We start from the raw sequence: 19,061 nt of genomic DNA, 5'->3' as shown, positions 1-19,061 counted from the left end.
AGTTATTCTTCTGATATAGTGCATATCTATTCTGATGAGCTGGACTAAAGATATATCTCGCCCTTTCTGTCCCTCACGTCGCTGTGTCAACGACGTCTGCTCAAGCGCCCAGAAGGATTCAACATTTTATAAAAGGACACGTTAGGCGGTTTTCACTTGTTACAGACTTGTTTTAGTCTTTGCTATGTAATGAATGATTCGCTCCGGTGTATTTCCGATGGCCTTGTTCCTGTGATTCCTACCAGCTTCTGGTATCGTGCACGGTATTTCCCGTACCGATGGCAATAAGTCTTAAAAGTGTACTCAAAGCGCTTTCCTCCAGGTATTAAATAGTTTTCCCCTAAAATGCTTACTCATATGCGCCCTGTTTAAACTTGCCTGCAGCACTATGGTATTTTTATAGTTTTATCAGGGAACTGCCTCCATCATTACGCAAAGAAAAAATTACCACCCTTTCGTAGACTCCAAGGATGCTGCCTTTTTCTGCGGGATTTTGCAGAGAAAACTGATAGGAGATATGAATATCAAGTGGTTTTCATTGGAATATTTGCCGTTTAGGGTTCGTATTTTGCCCATGTATGACACCTCTTTTAATTAGACTCTATAGTGAGTGGCCATGTTAACTATGTGATAGGCATGTCAAGTCACTTCTTTCAACCCAGTCTTAATTTCATAAAATTGTGGCGTTTGTACATTGTCTGAATTATTCCTCGACCGATTTGCTTAATGGTTTAACTTTTGAACGATTGTCCCTTTTGGCCCCAATTTCAGTGCATTTGTGTTTCCTACATTTATTCCTTTGCCGGCTTGACCAATTAATGTCCTCTTGCTGTCGTTGTGTTTGTGCGTTGTTCCCATACAGAAAAAAATAGCACAATCGACATTTGGGATAGTTGGTTTTGACAAGTAATAGAAGAGGACACACTGGACGCCGCATACTCGCAAGTGATGTTTATTAGGCATGGACACAAATATATACTATGACAACAAAGACGTGCAAGCAGAGTCAACTCGGCATTGCAGTGCGCTATACACAAGATAAGGATTCTGGCACATAAAAAACCCCACAAAACCGTACGCGATCACCTTCGAAAGGAAAGCAATTTTTTTCTCATTTTACGTCACGGAAGAAAGGCTGGTATAGTTTTCTTCGTTGCTTTTTATATGAAACGGCTCGATCGCTTCGCTTAGTGTGTCTGCGTTGGAACTGCAGCTGTAGCGTTACCTCGCATTGTGGGTTCTTACGAATCACTTCAATGGAGAAAGAATATAACGCTGCAGATTTTCGAACACGTTAACAGAACTGCATACGGAAGCAACATTTACATCTTTTGTTGGGCAGGGAGTCTAGCGTTTTTTACCATAAAACCTTACGGCAGCTCTCATCGTGCTCTACCGTTTCTCTTCCGCCACGTGCTATCAACCACCCCCTCGCTTGAAATCAATCACGTAGATAGTCACCGGTGGAAGGGGCGCCGATGAACAAGGAGGAGCTTATAAGTTGTTTCGCATGGTCGGGAGAAATCTGAACGCTAACGTTTCGTTTTTTTCTGCGTTCTTGTGCTGACGTTCTATGCAGGGGTCTGTCATGGCTGGTGGTGTCGGCGCAGTTTTCACTACTGTAGACAAAGAGGGACTACTGGAGTTTTTCGAGTAAGTACGCACTGGTGGTTGGTAGCAAAACTGCTGACTCTGATTTTCTCAATATGACCCCGAACCTCGCGTACAGCTTCAATAAGTGTTCTCGACCTACCTTAAACAGATAAGCTTCATCAGTCACGTTGATATATTGGTTTAAACGTCTTCACCAAGACTCATGTTGCAGGTCTTATTGCAGGCTTCAGGCCTCACTGCAGGCTTCACGTTCATCCTCACCTTAACAACCACATCGCGTCAAAGTTAAGCTCAAAACGCAGCTTTCGCCTGAGTGTGAAGTTAAAGTGTTTTTTTTTTTTTTTTGCGGAAATGCCGCCGAATTTATGCGTATAACGTACGATACAAGATCGTCAAGATTGTCATGTCCTGCGCTGCGTCAAGCCCCAGAGCGGAAGGTGACGCCACCTGGTGGGGCCCGCTTTAATTAGTGACTCTAGTGACTTGGATTTCGCCAGCCCAAAGTATCAGTGCGCGCCCAAGCGTGGACGACGCCAGTCAGGGACGTGCTAGTTCTAAATAAAGTGCGTTCTTTGTGTGCTTTAAACTTCTGAGACCCGATACTTGACGTAGTAACAACCAGTTAATTTTCTTTAATAATTGAATTTATCACAGTACAGAGATAATTATGTCATTTGACGTTTCGTTAAAAAGTTATTAGATGTGCAATATGTTGCACACTGGGACTAACTCGTCGAAAAAACCATGAAGCATTATGTCATAGACAGTGTGCGTGTGTTGTGTGTGTGCGTTGTGTTGTGTTGTGTGTTTGTGTTGTGTGTTTGTGTGCGTGTGTTGTTGTGTGTGTTGTTTAGTCTGTTTGTTGTGTGTGGGTATGTGTGTGTGGCGTGCATGTTTGTTGTGTGTTGTGTTGTGTCTGGGTATGTGTGTGTCGCGTGCATGTTGTGTGTTGTGTTGTGTGTTCTATGGGTGTGTGTGTGTTGCGTGTGGGTTGCGCGTGTGTGTGAGTTGATTGTATCTCTCTAGCTGTTTCTGAGGAAGATAAAAAAGTCCATCCGCTACGGAAAGTCCGTCTTCTTGCCATCATTGTAAACACCTGCCTCACTGTGCCGTGCTCATCAAACACCTGCGTTGACAAGTGAATTATTCCCTTCAAAGGTAAGCCCCCAGTGAAGCAGTTAGTTCCTTGGAAGCCCAACCCGACATCCTGAAGAACTTTAGGTTGGCAAGCTCTCAAGGCCTTGTCTTAGACTTTTAAATCTTTCAAGGGAAAGGAAACTTCGCGCAAAAGTAACAACACGAAATCGGTGCTGCTTGTCCCCATTGCCGCAATACTCTAAAGAAGTTCGAGGGTCGAGGCATCTGCAACATCTAAAAAGATAAAAAGATTTTTTTATTATTTATTTCCAAAAAAGACCCCCAATTTCAGTAGCGAGAAAAAGCAAATCAAAATGATGGATTCTGCAAATTGTATCCACGAAGAGTCAACGTTCTCCTGACGTGCAGCCTCTTGCAGATCGAATTTATGAGTGAAATGAAGAAGAAAACAGAAAACTGAAGGAAGAAATGGGGGTGGTGAATGAGACCTTAGTCTTTCATGAGCTCGGAAAACAATATTCAAGGGCATCACAACGTTTTTAAATACATAAAAATTATTTACCTTGGTTGCGTCAATAAAAAACCTCCGGACTGAAAGACGGCATTTTTTTTTTTAGTATGTGTGCGACCAAGCGCTTACAGTTGCATGAAACAACAACAGATAGCAGCACCAGTCTCTAGTGCAGCTTGAAGAGACTGTTTCAGCTTCTCTGTCAGAAAATTTTGTTTAGGAAGCGCCGAAATCTGAATGTGCAATACGTTGGTCGCTGGGTTGTCAGAGGATAAGTGCGGCTACGAGTTCGCATTGTCACCTGACACTGCCGAACTCCGGTAGCTAACACTGGTGACGAGAAGCCGCACCACAGCGGCAGGAGCTACTCAAGAAGCAAGACTGACAGCGCGTGCCGCGGACTACGCTGGCCGCATTGAAGAATTCAATTGGAACTGTACGTCATGGAATTCATGGTGCGTGGACGTGTACAGTTTTATTTTGAAGGTCACGACGTCAGGGTCGCAATGAAGAAACGCGTGCACCTTACGCTGTGTGGGCTGCAACCTCTCACGCCTTACCAAGTGGACTACGCCGACATTGTGGCCGCGCTGCAGGCGCACTTCCATCCGCGGCCGTCGGAAGTGTACTATTGCGCAATATTTCAGCGTGTAGTTTCCCTTTCTCATCCCTGTGTCAGTTTGCCCGTAAGTTTCACTCATGGATGTTCACCAACTAGCGCGTCCTTCCATTTTGCCTCAGTATATTTCAGCGGCAGGTTCAAATTCATGGAGAATCAGTGAGTGAGCACGCGGCAGCTGTACGCACGCTCTCCGCTAGGCGCAACTTCGGAACTTCCCTTTCGGTGACCGTGACGACGGCCGCGGCGCCGCCGGGGAGAGCGGCCGCCATTAAAGGGGCGTCATTGCCGTTGCGTGGGGCGATGGGGCGGCTACGGTCTCGAGCTCGATGCTGCTCCCCCTGGAAGTCAAATTACGCGATAGATTCGTTTGCGGCCTTCGCGACGAACAACTCCAACAGCGGCTCTTTGCCGATAACGATTTGACCTTCTCCCGAGCCTACGACCTGGCGGTCCGCGCCGAGGGGGCGGTTCGTCAGCAGCAGAGCATCAAAGGAGAACAGATGGAAGTAAACAAGGCAAGCAGCAGTGTTGCGTCCGGAACGATGCACAAGAAATGCCAAATCAAGGAAGAACAACTTTACAGGTGGTGGACCACAAGCACTGCCCGAAAACGTGCAAGGTCGCGACGGCAACGTGCAACTTGTGCCGTAAGAGGGGGCATATACAGCGAGCCTGCATCGCGAAGAAGAAAGGAGGAGGGACGCGGATCAGCGCAATAACTGCTTGGGTGCGGCACCTGAGCATCAGTCAGCTGAACAGGCTGATCCGCTGGCGTCAGAGCTCTATGACCTCCCCGCGGTTCCAAGTGAGGGCACATTGCCGAAGATAATGCTGCCAGTCAAGGTGCAGGCTAAACCGGTAGCGTACGAGGTGGACTCAGGGGCCGCCTCGAAATTGGGTAGTCACGAGACATTTTGTACCTTGTGGCCTACTAACGCGCCGGAGCTGCAACCTGACGACGTTTACCCCCGCACTTGGCCTGGGCAATCGCTTAAGTTTCTTGGAACTGGAAAAGCGTGGTAGGGCGGGCTTGTTGGTACATACTTGACGGACAATAACAGCGCTTAAACGGGACTCAAGAAAGGTCAGCGACTTGACTTGTCAATCTTTCTTGCGTCCCGTTTTAGCGCTGTTATTGCCTGTCAAGTTCCTGGAACAGCAATGGCAAATGTTAACCACAGTGACTAAATGTGCAAAGTGCCACTGATTGTGGTAAAGGGTTCGGGCTGCAGTTTGTTGGGGCGCAACTGGTAAACTAAGCTAGGCATTCACATCGGTGGCATTCTTAAGTCAACTGAGCACCACCGCATTGCCGAGTTCCCTGCCCATTCAGCAGGAATTGTAACAACGTCTGCTGAAAAATAAAGTCTTCTTCTTCTTCTTCTTCTTCTTCTTCTTCTTCTTTTCCTTTCTTCTTCTTCTTCACCTTCTCCTTCTTCTTCTTCTTAACTGTCAATGATGCTACACCGAAGACAGTATACCCACTTCCCACAACGCAAGAAAGTGTTGGGTAGCGTGTGAGGTGGACCGATTTTCAGCGCACTGGACCCAACTCAAGCATGTCAGCAGTTTCGGGTGACGCTATCGATGACAGAGACCCTCACTGTCAACGCGATAAAGATCGGTACAAGCTTAAGCGACTACCTTTCGGCGTATCAGCAGCCCCAGTCATTTCCCAGAAATTCATGTAGACGGTATTGTGCGGACTTGCTGGTGTTTGTGTTTACCTCGAGGACATTATCATCAGTGGCACCACGGAGGCAGAACACCACGACTGACTGGCAGCAGTACTGCAGAGGCTGGCCAAGGTAAACCTTCGACTAAACAAGGTCAATTATCGTTTTGAAGTGCCGGAAGTACACTTTTTCTAGGTTAGGGAATCGGCGCCAAGAGAATTCACACCACGGATGACCAGGTTAGGGCTATCGTCTAAGCACTTCCACGACAAGGAAGCAAACTTTGCCGTCATTCCTAGGGTTGTTGGCCATAACAGACCGTTTTCTAGAATGTCGAGCAACGAGCGCTTCAGTACTGTACGAGTTCCTGCCAAAACATGCTCCATGGAAGTGGAAATGCAATCAAAAGCATGAGAACGCTTTTGATTAAAATAAGCAGCTCATCGCGAGAAGAACAGCCGTAGCACATTATCACGAGGCCAATCCTCTCATAATCTCATGTGGTGCATTACCTTACGGTGTTGGGGCAGTACTGGCACAGCAAGACAGTCTGGGAAGAGAGCCCCGATAACCTTTGGGTCCCGCACACTATACGGCCACCGAACGTAATTGTGCACAGCTAAACTGGGAAAGCCTTGCGGTAGTGTTCCCGGCTGACAATTTTCACAGGTACATACTAGGACGCAAAGTCACGTTCTTCACTGATCATCAGCCTGTTCTTGGGATCCTGGGTCCAAAAAAGGCTGTGCTGCAGATGCTTTCGCCGTGCATGACGTGGTAGTGTTTGAAACTGGTAGCCCATGACTATGACCTCAAGTATACAGAGCGGGTAAGCTGCACCAAATGCGAAGGCACTGAGCATGCTGCCGGTACCGCAGTGCATGTTTCAGGTGACATAATCTTGTTCGAAGCCCTGCCACGGCCGCCACTGACAGCCAGAGGTCGTCGGACTCACTCATGAGTGCACTCACTCAGACTCATTTTGACTTGTGACGTGTGAGTTTGAGTTTGAGTGAGCGCGAGGCTAGTGTGGCATGGTGAGTTTGAGCTTGAGCGAGTTTGAACCGAGGGAGGCCGAGTGAGTCTGAGCCCGACTGAGTTTGAGCCGATTATGGGTGAGTGAGCATGAGCCCTTCTGAGTTTCACCACAACTGTCACGGCAACTTCATGGCGAGAAACTAGAAGGTGCGCGTGAGAGAAGCAGCGACTTCACTGCCTGAAAGTGTGGAATGAAATTATTCTAACGCACTACGTAAGTGTCTTCAACTCTCACCGCAACTTGATGGCCAGAAGCTACAATGTGTGCGCGAGCAGCAGCGACATCACAGGCTTGGGGCCGCTATAAAGCCATTCCAACAATTTTTTACAGCTTGCACTTCTTACCATAGCTTTCTAGCCAGAAGCAACAGTTCAATCTTGCGAAGGAGTTGCATAGCACCTTGAAGAAGTGACGTAAAACCATTGTGACCTGTGTAGCAGATGTTTCCAATTTTAACGGTGTCTGTACAATCAAAAGCAACAAAGTTTGCTCTAAAAGTAGCCACATGGCGCTTTGAAGGCCCGAAGTTAAACCATTTTGATATGCCGCGTTGTTGTTTTCTATTCTTCTCACGGCTGTATAACCAGAAGCAACACTGCGTGGTTCAAACTTACGAACATAGCACTATGAACGGGTTACATAACCCATTTATACCTACTACACTAGTGATTAAAATTATTACTGCCGCTCTTCAACCTTAACAACCTTCAGTCACAGTTTGAAGGTTCTCCAACTCTTGTAACAGTTTCTGGAACAATAAAAACAACCAAAAGTGGGAAGCGGTGTTAAATTTAAATTAAAGTATGCTCCATGGCAGGACCCTTAAAGATGTACACCACCCTGTAAAATAACAACAGGCGATCATGACAGAGACGCTGGAAATCTGAATGTCTGCCAGTACACATTGTAACCCTCTTTGTTGAAACTTAAACGTATAAATTTATATATTCTTTACTGCACGAGCTCCGGAATGACTTCGGCCGAATAAAGGTCTTTTCTCTCTCTCTCATTAAACTACAGCCCTTACAATGAAACGCAGGTGCAATAGACTTATTTTTATAAATTACACAGGGTCATCACACAAACTTTGCAGAAAGATAAGGGGAAGGTAAACTGCTGGTCCATTCCTTCGAAATGCATTCAGCTATTTCAAAACTTTAACAGCTGACGGCACTTTTCAGAAATTCCAGCACTGCCGACAAAATCTACAAGGCAATTGGTCCTTGAGTCCATGCATAGTCAGTTGACCTAATTCCACTTTGTTCAGCGATGGGAACATACGTACCGTAACCTTAGCAGGCATAATAAAAAGATGCGCGCATGTGTATTTTTTGACAATGTATAAAAAATACGTGGTTACGACGAGGGGCCACACACTTCGGGCTTTTTCCAGCAAGTATACAGTTTCGATGTTTATTTACCTCTCCTATACCTTTTAAAAATGCTATTGATGATTACGACCAACCAGAGTCTCTGACTGTCAAGAAAGGGAACGCCACCACATTTGATTACCCCAACAATATTCTCACTCGTTCGTACGTGCGATAATATGCCCATTGGCATAAAAATAACGTCCTAAGCATCCGTCTGTCGCAGGAAGGCAGGTTCAAACCGATTTTCCTAAAGCTACCCAGTCTCGGATAATTGTGCACGAACGTTTAATTCTTTGCGAATCTCTGCAATAATGCCGTAATCATACCGGTTTACGCCAGAAAAAAAAAAGACGCGCCACACCCCTGCTCCGTCCGTACCCCGATAAGCCAGAGCAACGCTACTCAGTAAGGAAATATACCTCAGGTTTTAAGATTTGACAATCGACTTAATAATTCGTAAAGCTGTAGGAGAAGCCGCATCCGGCCAAAAAACACGCCACACACATTTGCACAATCCACGTCGCGCCGGGTGGACACCACATAGGCCTACGCTCAACATCAGGCGCATCCTACGTTTGCCGCAAGAAACGAGAACGCTTGCAACTTGTCACCGCTACTGCCGTGGAAGAAAGCATATCGTATTATTTCCTCCGAGAGGTTCGATGTCGCACTCGCGAGAACGCCCTTTAAAGGCGTTCTCGTACGTCGCAGTCTGCGTCACCGCCAATGCTAAATTCATTTTGAGTTTTGGGTCCATTTGAGTTCTGAGTTCATTTTGAGGTCTGAGTGCATTTGAGTTCTGAGTTAAGTTCGTGTTTTGAGTCCATTTTGAGTTCTGAGTACATCTGAGTTTTGAGTACATTTGAATTCTGAGTTCATTTTGAGTTCTGAGCCGAGTTAGATCTAAGTTTTGCGCTCGCAGTGAGTTTGATTTTGAGTGAGCTCAGATGTGTTGCTCGGCAATGAGTCTGAGTTTTGAGGGAGCAGAGCCAACTTTACTGAGGTACCCTGGCAGCAGGTGTTATAGCAGCCTTAAGAAAGGAAGATGAGACTCTCAAAGCCGTTCACAGCCGTACATGAAGATAAAATACATCAGCTCAAGGGAGACGAATACACACCTTACCTAGAAGAGGCTCTGAGCTGGCAATCCATCTTGGTTGTATCACTTGGGGGTCCAGCGTAGTCATTACCCTGCACAAACAAGCCATGTCACTGTTGCATGCCGGGCATCGTGAAGTCGCGGCTATGAAAGGCTGCGCGCGCAGCTAATTGTGTTGGCCTGGCTTAGATGGCGATATAGGGCCAAGAGTTCACTCATGAGAGCCATGCCAGAGGCCGCAGCGCAACCCAGCAAGGCCCAATGACGTCACGAACACCGCCATCAACGGCGTGGCACACAGTACATTTGGATTTCGCTGGACCTGTGGGTGGACTTTCATCCCTGGTGGTCGCCGATGCTTTTACCAAGTAGCTGGAAGCGCGAGAAGTGAACCAGCCAACGTCGGCAGCAGTGATTGCGTTACTGTGCAGCCTTTTCGCTACTTTTGGCTTACCGCGAAAAATTGTGTCCGGAAATGGTGCAGCTTTTATGTCTGTTGAAATGCAGAGGTTTTGCAAAAACAACGGAGTCAGCCGCATAAGCTCGGCGCCGTACCACCCTGCTACCAGCGGGAAGGCAGCGCTGTGTGGGCGACTTGAAGACAGCTTTGGCACGGGAAAAGTCTGGGTGGATGAGTGGCTGCCTCGCGCGAATATTGTTTCGGCAACCCAGGACCACCCACCAGAACACAGGAATCACCTCAGACGTGGTAATGTTTGGACGGGCGCTTGCAACCCACTTAGACCAGATCAAGCATGTACCACAGCCAACTGAGAAGCAAGAGAAACGGCCCAAGAACCGACAGTTATTGGCAGGCCAACAAGTAATGGTGCGGCTGTTCCTGAAGGAGCCCAAGTGGATTTCTGGGGTCCTCCATAAACAGATCGGCCCCCGATCTTGGAACGTCCGATGTCGCGGAGGAGACGTTCGACGACACCTGAGCCAAATAAGGAAACGGGATACCAATAGAGTCACAGATGGCCCATCATTGACGTTGGCGTGGGACCTGGATATAAGCAACAGAGTTTCAACGGTCAAACACCGGGGTTACATTCCAAAAAATAAAGCCGCTCCACTCAATGTGAAAGCTGTCTGAAGTGCAGAGCACTGATTCGCCATAATCGGCTGTAGCGCCGTTATGTGCTCACTGCCAGCACCCAAGGCATTTCAAAATTCCGGCCTTCGCAGTGCTCGCGCGCCCCCTGCCTGTAGCTGGGCTAGCGGGAATTCTCTTCTTCTGTGCTCGCTTTTCTTCCCGCAACGTGCCGGCATTGCACCGCCACTTTTTTCCCTTACTATTGTAAAAACCAACCCAACGGGCGTTAGTAACTAAATGAACGCGGGCGCTGCCGGTCAATTACGTATATTTTCCCTCAAATGAACCTGCAGTTTTTTGGCCCTAAATAACAAGGAGATGTATGACAAGCGCCAGAGGTTCACGAGTTTCAAGCGCTTGTGACTATATAAACCACTTGGCGTTCGAACCCTCTCGGTTACGCCACGATGATAGCCGCTACGATGGAGCTCCGTGTGGCTCTACTCGGGTCCCGCGAGCGAGCTACGACGACAAGGTGAGCCTTTAAAGTGCTCTGCACGTAAAACAGAGGTGGAAAAACGTCCAGCTGAACCCATCGTTACTGCTCCACGGAATGGACGAGAGTTGGTCGTAGTGAAGCCCCGGAACTCTCAGCCAACAATACGGAGGCCTCGCCGCTACCCACGCCTTCTCTAAAGGGAAGGAGGTGTCATGTACTGCGCTCCGTTACGCACCACTGCAGAAAAGTACCGCCATCGGGTGGGGCACGCTTTAATAATTGACTCGCGTGACAGATTGCGCGGGCCCGGAGGAGAAGTGTGCACCCAAGCATGGACGACGCCGGTCAGGTTCCGGCTAGTTCTAAATAAAGTACGTTCTGTGTGGACTATAAGTGCGTCTGCATGTTCAGAACTATTACCTCGCACTACCAAACTCCGGCAACTAACGAAGATTTTATACATTCCGCTTGGAGAAGTTAAATACATTGCATTACTGGCTAAAGGGGCGTTTGATACTGCGAACTTATTGCCAAGGGGGAATGAAATAAAATTGCTGCGGATTTGCTCAAGCTGCCGAAGTGGGTTGGCCGTGTTCGCGCTTTATTCGAATGAAAGGAACGTACTGACATAAAATAGGTGTTTGTGTGCCTGATTTTATGTTTTTTGTAGTTACGGTTTTACAGCACTCAGTCGAAAAAGAATGCCGCACCACAAAACAGGAGCACGTCGGACTCATAGAGGAGCACGACTCTTACGTGCATACACGATAACTAAGAACAGTTTCCTTTCTATGGAGCATCTTAATCCTTCTAGTTCCAGACTAGGTCATGGATGCTCGCTGAGCCTCCGCAAGTTGGGGTTCTGGAGACGTTAAGCTCTAAGCACGAAAGGCCGTCTGTACAGCGCAGTTGCAGCGGTTGAACTGAATGTACAAATTTTGTACCAATTTTAAACACGATAGGCTTTCTTGGGCTAGTTAAACGCAGAAAGTTTGTTCTGTCTGTCTGTGACTTCATTTAGCCACCCGGCCAAAGTGCAACAGAAGCTGCGCAATAGTCTTATATACCCACAGCCAAATCTAGCATTGACACCGGACAGAGGTCCGGTGTCAATGTTCATATCTGTGAACATTGCTGAACAAGATCAAGACATTAAGCAAATATAAGGAGTAAAATCAATACATAAGTGATATTTCCAGTGCTCCTTCATAAAAATTTATGGATGCTTACTTTTTGCTATAGCAAAGGAAATATAAAACCGTCGCGTGCTGTTGGCCGCGCTGCTGTAGCTCCTGGTGGCATTTAAAAAATAAAACGGCAACAGCAACGAAAGGTTCCACTTGATAGGTTCCACGTTCCCCTGGGAACGCTCGTGGAGTAGGGCAACGTAGTACAGTTGAACACGGATATATCGAACACGGATATATCGAATTATTGTCTATATCGAACAGTGTAAACATCCCCTTGAAAATCCCATGCAAAAGTACAGGGCTGTTGTGCGCGTGTATCGAACTCCTGATCACGGGCAAATTCGATATATCGAATTCCGCGCCGAAGGCTCCCCTGAAAGTTTGCGTCCTCTGATAGGGTGGAGTTGATGATTATGTTGACTCATCGCAGGCGCTGCCTGGCTTGGTGAGAAAGAGGTGGCGTCCGTGGCATTATGTCGCTTCGATGGCCTTCAACAGCTTGTTTTCACGCTAGCACGAGGGGCAGCTCCATCATAGCTAGAACGCGGATAGTGTTTGGGGCGAAAGGACATAAAGGAGCAAAAGAAATTGACCGGAGGAACTCTTTTTCTGTGACTGAGCTGTTTGTTGGCTCATGCAGGGGGACCGATGCGGCGTTGTATGTTTGTTTTGTACAAGTCATTTATTTCGGAGCAACGAAGGCGGGAATTCGTCCGGTGCAGGCTGCTGAAAAGATCTTGGTTGAAAAGGCGTTCGGAATTCCTCGCAGTAGTTTTGAGGGCGATGCACCCATCAACATCGACGTAAAGGCGAATGCAGCACAACCCGCCCCGGCTATTCCGGAGCGTGTCGGGTGCAAAGCGACTTCGTTGCACGCCTCTAGATGGGGGAGGTGTTCGGTTCGGATACTGAAGATAACGGCACGCAGTGCCTGACAACGTTCCCAACCGCCTACTGCAGCCGAGGTTACGTCAGCGTTATTCGCCTTTGTTGTGGCACAGTGTACAGCGTTGATTTTCTCATTTGTGTGTGTTTGTAACCTTGAAGACAATTTGGCGAACTCTACGACGCAGAAGAAAAAACAAGCGAAGTTCAAAGACATTTCAATGATAATTAAAGTGCGGTGGTCATCATGCTGCGGTTCGAATTTTCCGTGCTTTGACGGTCAAAGCGGTAAATTACCGTTTACCACGACTTCAGAAAACTCTCAGTGATGTGCGGAGTTGTCAGATAATCTTCAGATAGGCCTATTTTATATATCGAATTATCGATATATCGAATTCTTTCACGACCCCCTAGGAGTTCGATATATCCGTGTTCGACTGTAGTAGGGTACCTGGATTCAAGCGCATCTCTGCCGTACGGGGGCGCCGGCATCGAGGCAGCCGACTTGGAGCAGTGGGACGCGGTAAATTTACATTTACTTGAGCAAACATCAAGCCTGTCATCTATGGAGGAACGAAACGGGAGAGGAACAGCATCAGAGGGGAGAGAGAAAGAGAAGGGATGCATTTACTTGGCAGGGGCGCGAGTCGACTATCGTCTTTTGCCGACATTTGCAACGAAAGGAGCAGATGCGCGGCCATCATTTTTCGCTCAAGCCGAAACTCACTGACATCTTGTTCGATACGGAGAGTTAGAAAGGGGGAATAAATTGAAGGTTTTGCAGGGTAAGCCAGTAAAGGGTAAGCAAATAAACACAGTGAACTCGCTTTCTACGAAACTTCAGAGAATCACGGAAATTTGTTCAATTTATACTGAGTTTGGTTTATTGAGAGATAAAGCTGAAGTGTATAGAAAACTACGGTTTTTTTATATTCACCTCCGTTATTGCAAACAAGAAATGAATCGCATAACGCAGAGACCTGCATACTGTTACGATTTTGCGCACCGCAACGATGTTCGCAACTCCGGCAAGTTGCGAGTGCAAGCCTGCGCTCGGACAGAACACAACATGCCACAGAATGACACGATCGCGAGCGCCTCGCTGTCGGCGTGATTCAAACTTCGGCAGCAGCAGACGCGGCAGCAGACGCGAAGGACTCAGACACCGCAACCGAGCTACCTCTTCCTCTCTTAGACTCAGCGGGCGCCGCTCCGACCAACCCCTCACGAAATCTGGATAGAGTGTTGTGTGTGTTTTTACTAGGTTCGCGCCGTGTGCAAAAGCACTAGCACTGTTATGAAAGTTAGCGCTCTGGGCATAAATACGCGTGGCCCCAAGCGCAGAGGACCATTTGTTTGTGAGCGGCGAATCACTTTGCTCGAGTCCTGTACCTTAACCTCGCCGGAAGCTTATTGTTCATGCATTGCTTGGGCTCATCTCTCGCCATGCAGTAAAACAATCAAGGTTGCCTTCGGCTTCTTGTCGCCATCGCCAAGGCAGCAGTTTTCTTGCCGTCCACCTCCACGCTACCTCACATGACGAAGGCGGTGGAATACGTAAAACCTTCGTAAACAACTTCGTAACAATGCCATAGTGATACGAGGATTATTTCGTTAACTCCTCAGCTAGTACCACTAGCAGCAACTGGCTAGTTCCCATGAAATTGATCAATGTATCAGAATTTCGGCAATCATAGCACTGACTAGCCGAATATAAAACACTGGAAGGTGGCCAAAAAGCACAATCAACACGAAAAGCGGGAAAAATGTTTTTCATGCACACCAGGTGCTTTTTGAACTATGAAAAATGTTTGCAGCTTTTCTTGCTTCATTTGTCGCCGTCTCTTTTCTTAAATGAAATAGTGCGTCTCTGAAAGATTCTGCCGATAGCGTTCCGTATCTTACTGCCGCTAGCAGAGCTGACCTCACCAGCCCACATTAAAGAGTTCTCTCTCTCTCTCTCTCTCCTTGCTGTGCGGTCATGACTACATGCTCAGCTAGAAAATCATCTTCTGGTCATGCTTCGTCTGGGGCTTGGTTGAGCAAGAACACCAGCATTCCACAGAAGCGACACCAGTGTTGAGTCGACCTCGCTGAATAAAATCAAATCAGATACCTTTGGCTCCGTTGTTTTGAGCAGGTCTCTTTCTGTGGTACCAAATTGAGTGTGTCCCGTGGGCATGACCGCTATGTGAGTTCTGCAGTCCATGAATATTGCTTGTGTCTCCAGGCTTTCATGTGAGACGTGTGCAATACACTTGTAACGCAAAGCCACAGTGTCATCGGCACCAGCGTGACGTAGGCCAATGAGCGCACTCACCCGCCGGAGCTATCGCACGCCCCTGGCATCAGGAGATGGAGACCCCACTCTGTTTGAAATAAAACTGCTTAACTCCACGATCTCTCTTTCAACGACTCTGTTGCATGCGCTCTACGTACAAAAGGTGGTGACATTCGTGAAACAGTGAGAGTGTTTCGATTTACCTATTTTCACCGAGTATTTGTTTGTTAATGCGAGATTTTCCGCCAACAGAACAGTTCATCACTCATTACTAAGATTTCAGCTAATGGATATCTCTCATTTGTAATAGCGAGCTTTACTCCAAAGTGTACAGAACAGCAGGTCCATCTGCGTTTTTTATGTCGTCTGGAGTGTGCTCTCGCGGTATTCACAGCGATTACTGCGCGTTCTCCGCACGTTGCACAATCAATTTCCTTTCTTTCTGTAAATATTGTTTGCCATCAATCGCAGCACGGAAGGTTAATTACCCTGTGTTTGCTGAATGATAGGAATATGCTCACTCCAGGGCCTCCTCTGCTTCCTTACTAAGCTCTCTTTGAGATGGTCATGGTTCGACTATCACAGTCTCCTGCTATGCGTAGCAAAGCTATCCAAGGGTCTTGCGGATTGTTTTTCTCTAGAAGCATTCTTTCAAGAGTGATCTTTGGAATGCCATACTTCGGAGAAATTGTAGTTTTTGTTATGCACACTTGCAAACTCATTGAGAAGTTCCAGTTGTCTCTCTAGTATGATTGCATTTAGCGAACGTCTAGATATCCCCAAGCGAAAACATACCTACCAGAGACGTCAAAGTCAACATCGACTATGAATTCAACATTAGAGGGACGCTGAAGGCAACCACCAAGTTCGTTTGAAACAAAATTTTAGCTTCTCATAGCCATTTTACCGTTTCTTCAGTGCGAAAGGATGCCTTAATTGCTGAAAAATCGCCGCAAAATCGCTAATCAAACAAAGTATTTCCCTTTCTTATTTTCCTCGCGGCGATTCCGTAACGCAAACAGCAGCTAGTGCAGCCTCTTCTTGCGTCACGCTAAACCGGAACCAAGCAATGAAGCGGCGATGTGTAACGGTAGCCACTGTAGTAACGGTAAAGGAGCAACCGAATAGTACAAGGCTACCACGTTGCGAGCACTTCCGTCAGATTCGGTCAAATCGGGCGTACTTTCTCGAACTCCCAATATTTGGCTGCGAGGGACCACTAAGCAAAATGTTTCTTCATGGGACCAGTAATAAGTATTGTACGCTTTACTGAAGCAAAACATATTGTACTTTTCAGTTCGCGCCAATGTTGGCGTCGATGAATCCGCCGGTGCTTGATCGCGCACCCGCCTCGCGTAGCGGAATCGCCCCAATTGTGGATGAGTAGCGCCATCCAGCGGAAGCTGGGAAAGACGCTGCGCACTCTTGAAAACAATGAGTATAACTGACCTTCGCCAAAATAGCCATTCCCGCGTTGTTTTTCCCTGCAAAGGCAGGCAGAGTGTCATAATAGATTCCGCTAGGCCTAGCGTATTGTATAAGGGTCGCACAGGTATATGGCCAAGTATTGCACCAGGTATTGCACCGAAATCGAAACGAACTTGTTGGCGTTTGGTCTCGCCGCGCGATCTATATAAGCCTGTGTTCTCGCGATATTGTTTCTGGCTTTATTTTTTTGTTGTTCGACGTTCAAACATGACACTGCAAAAACTTCCAGTTCAGTTTTTACAAAATTGTGAGGCTGCATCACTGCTATATTTCTCACTCCATTTTAACAACTTCCGGTGTAAGTTGCGCTGTATAGCGAGTGGCGGCGACACCTGCCTCACGTTTTCGCTACTTTCTACCCTATTCTACAAAAGGTACTCGTAAGAGTGGTATATTCGCGTTCGCGGTGAGCTAATCTATCGATCTAGAGCAACTTGTGTTTTAGACTCAATGCGTTTCAAGGATCGGCCATGGCAACAAACAAATAAACATGTAGAACCACTGGACACCACCGCAACGGTACGGGAGCGTATAACTATGAGGCTGAAATCACTTTTTAGATACCTAGACGTACCACGATGCGGTTTAAATTGCGTATTTACTGTGTATTCTCTTGCTGCTAACTGCAGTTCTGTTGATTTAGGAACCGCGAAGTGATGGCGCCGCTTAAAAACAGCTTCTTTAGCACTGTTGCAGAGCCAACAAACCATAAGCATAGTGCTTCATTTGAGCGACAGTTCCGTTTGATCGATTTATTTCCCCAAGGTTTGGCTGTAAATAAATTCAATAAAAAAGACACACTGCTTTCGGATGCTGCATATCTTATTTATTTAAACTTGATAATACCTTAGCAATATTTGCGTAGGATCCCCCTTTTTTTTAGTAAACATCAATATTCAAGATCTTATTGCGTCATTGCTATTTAGTATCATTTCATCCTAAGAAATCTGTTAACGGCGTTTGGTTATTTTTTTAGTAATCTTTCACTGCGCCTCGTGTGAATAAAATACTAAGGATGTTTTATCTCCCCACTTTTGTTGCGCAGTGTGAGCTTCAACTTTCAGAAGACGTTTACCTTCTGGAGCGTCACCATCGGGTGCGCCGTCATGTGGACCACCATATTTGGTGCCAACCAGACCATGATCCAGAGGTTCTGCGCCCTTGGATCCATACGCAAAGCTCGCACGTGAGAAACTTTGCGCGTACCTCCGTGTTAGGTGGGACAATCAGCCGTAGTAACCAAGGGGTTTACGACTGGTTGGGATGCTTTTTTTTTTGTCTAGATGCCTTTGTGGGGGGGAATTCGATATTTGAAATTTGATTTAAATATCCCTCTACGTCCACTCTGCAGTGAGAATCCTCATCTCCTGATTTCATATTACCGGCACAGTAGCCTCAGAACTAGGACTACCTGGTAGCCAAATCCATTTTATAGAAATTGATGCATTGCACAATTTCATTGCAGGCATTTGCTCTTAACAGCGCCACTTTTGTAAGGATCCGGCACAAATATGAGCTTATAGTGATAGGACGTGACTGCAACGAGATTCCTCGCCGACGAGGATGTATTTGTAACGGCGGTTAAATATCTGTTTTCGAGTTTTTGCTTTTTAGATGCAGCGCAGGGAGCATATTTTGGGGATGTCCCCCCTCATTGCGAAGTGGTGCGCCCAATGCAAAGTGCTCTTTTGCAGGGCACTGTACATCAATATGCTGGGAATCGGAGGAACGCTGACGATAGCGGCCTACTGTGGTCTGGCGCTCTTCGCACTGTACTACAAGTGCGACCCAGTCAAGGCATCAAGGATCAAGAAGTACGATGAGGTGAGTGCAATGGAATGCAGTAGCGAGTTTGTGGTGCTTTACGAATCAAATCATTGCAAACTTACACCTCACGGGATGCGTTTCCGATTATTTTGTTAAGGGATGTATACCAACAGCAAACTTGTCCTGTATGCCGTGAGCCAGTCTTTCCCGGCTAAAAATTTCCTGTCTAGAAATAGTGTATATTGTTGTTATTTTTAAAATGTACAAAGTTTTCGAGAATTGTCTAAACACGCCCAAGCATTCCTACCCAGCTTACTTTATTTACAGTTTTTATGGCCAAAACAGCAGCGAAGTTGCGCTTTTTTGAGCTACATTGCACTGTGTTTGGCAACCTTTTTAGTTTGGGTTTTTTTATTTATTTATTTACTCATACTGTTGGCCGGTGAGGCCGATACAGGGTGGGGTTACGAAATTCTTGTAATAACATATAAGCGTGCATAAGCACGCACAAAAGCAAACACATAATCGTGCGTGCCTATATTATTGCACAAACAATGCAAACAAATAATGCCAAACAAACGCAAAAAAAATGCAGACAAGCGAGTGAGTACAATAAAGAAATCTATGCATATACATATACATACACACACACATGTGTGCAAACATTCATTCTGCACGGCTAACAACGTAGGTTAGGTTCATTTGTACTTGTTCTCGCAAGAAGGTGGTTCTCAAATTCCGAAGCAGTCCGAGATAGAACGACAGATTCTGGTAATGCGTTCCAGTGACGTATTGTACGTGGGAAAAAAGAATATGCATAAGTGTTGATGCGGAGTTGTAGGACCGTGAAAGCGCGGCTATTTGTATTTCGCATGTCTCTACC

General features: G+C 46.7%; 1 protein-coding gene across 7 annotated transcripts in view; it reads left to right on the top strand.

Moving 5' to 3' along the window:
• LOC144179594 (sodium-coupled monocarboxylate transporter 2-like) overlaps positions 1 to 19,061 on the top strand; it is a 213,792-nt gene that overhangs the window by 90,599 nt on the left and 104,132 nt on the right. For all 7 annotated transcript variants that reach the window (XM_077708012.1, XM_077708010.1, XM_077708007.1 and 4 more), the window contains 3 exons: positions 1,580 to 1,653; positions 17,457 to 17,597; positions 18,106 to 18,235. In XM_077708012.1, coding sequence (XP_077564138.1) covers positions 1,580 to 1,653; positions 17,457 to 17,597; positions 18,106 to 18,235 — 345 coding nt within the window. The remainder of the gene's footprint in view (positions 1 to 1,579; positions 1,654 to 17,456; positions 17,598 to 18,105; positions 18,236 to 19,061) is intronic.

Source organism: Haemaphysalis longicornis, unplaced genomic scaffold (assembly GCF_048455015.1).
Source record: "Haemaphysalis longicornis isolate Haplotype H1 unplaced genomic scaffold, Haemaphysalis longicornis Haplotype H1 scaffold_4, whole genome shotgun sequence".
NCBI lineage: Eukaryota > Metazoa > Arthropoda > Arachnida > Ixodida > Ixodidae > Haemaphysalis > Haemaphysalis longicornis.
The sequence above is the reverse complement of the archived record's forward strand: the minus strand, read 5'-3'. Positions and strand labels throughout refer to the sequence as shown.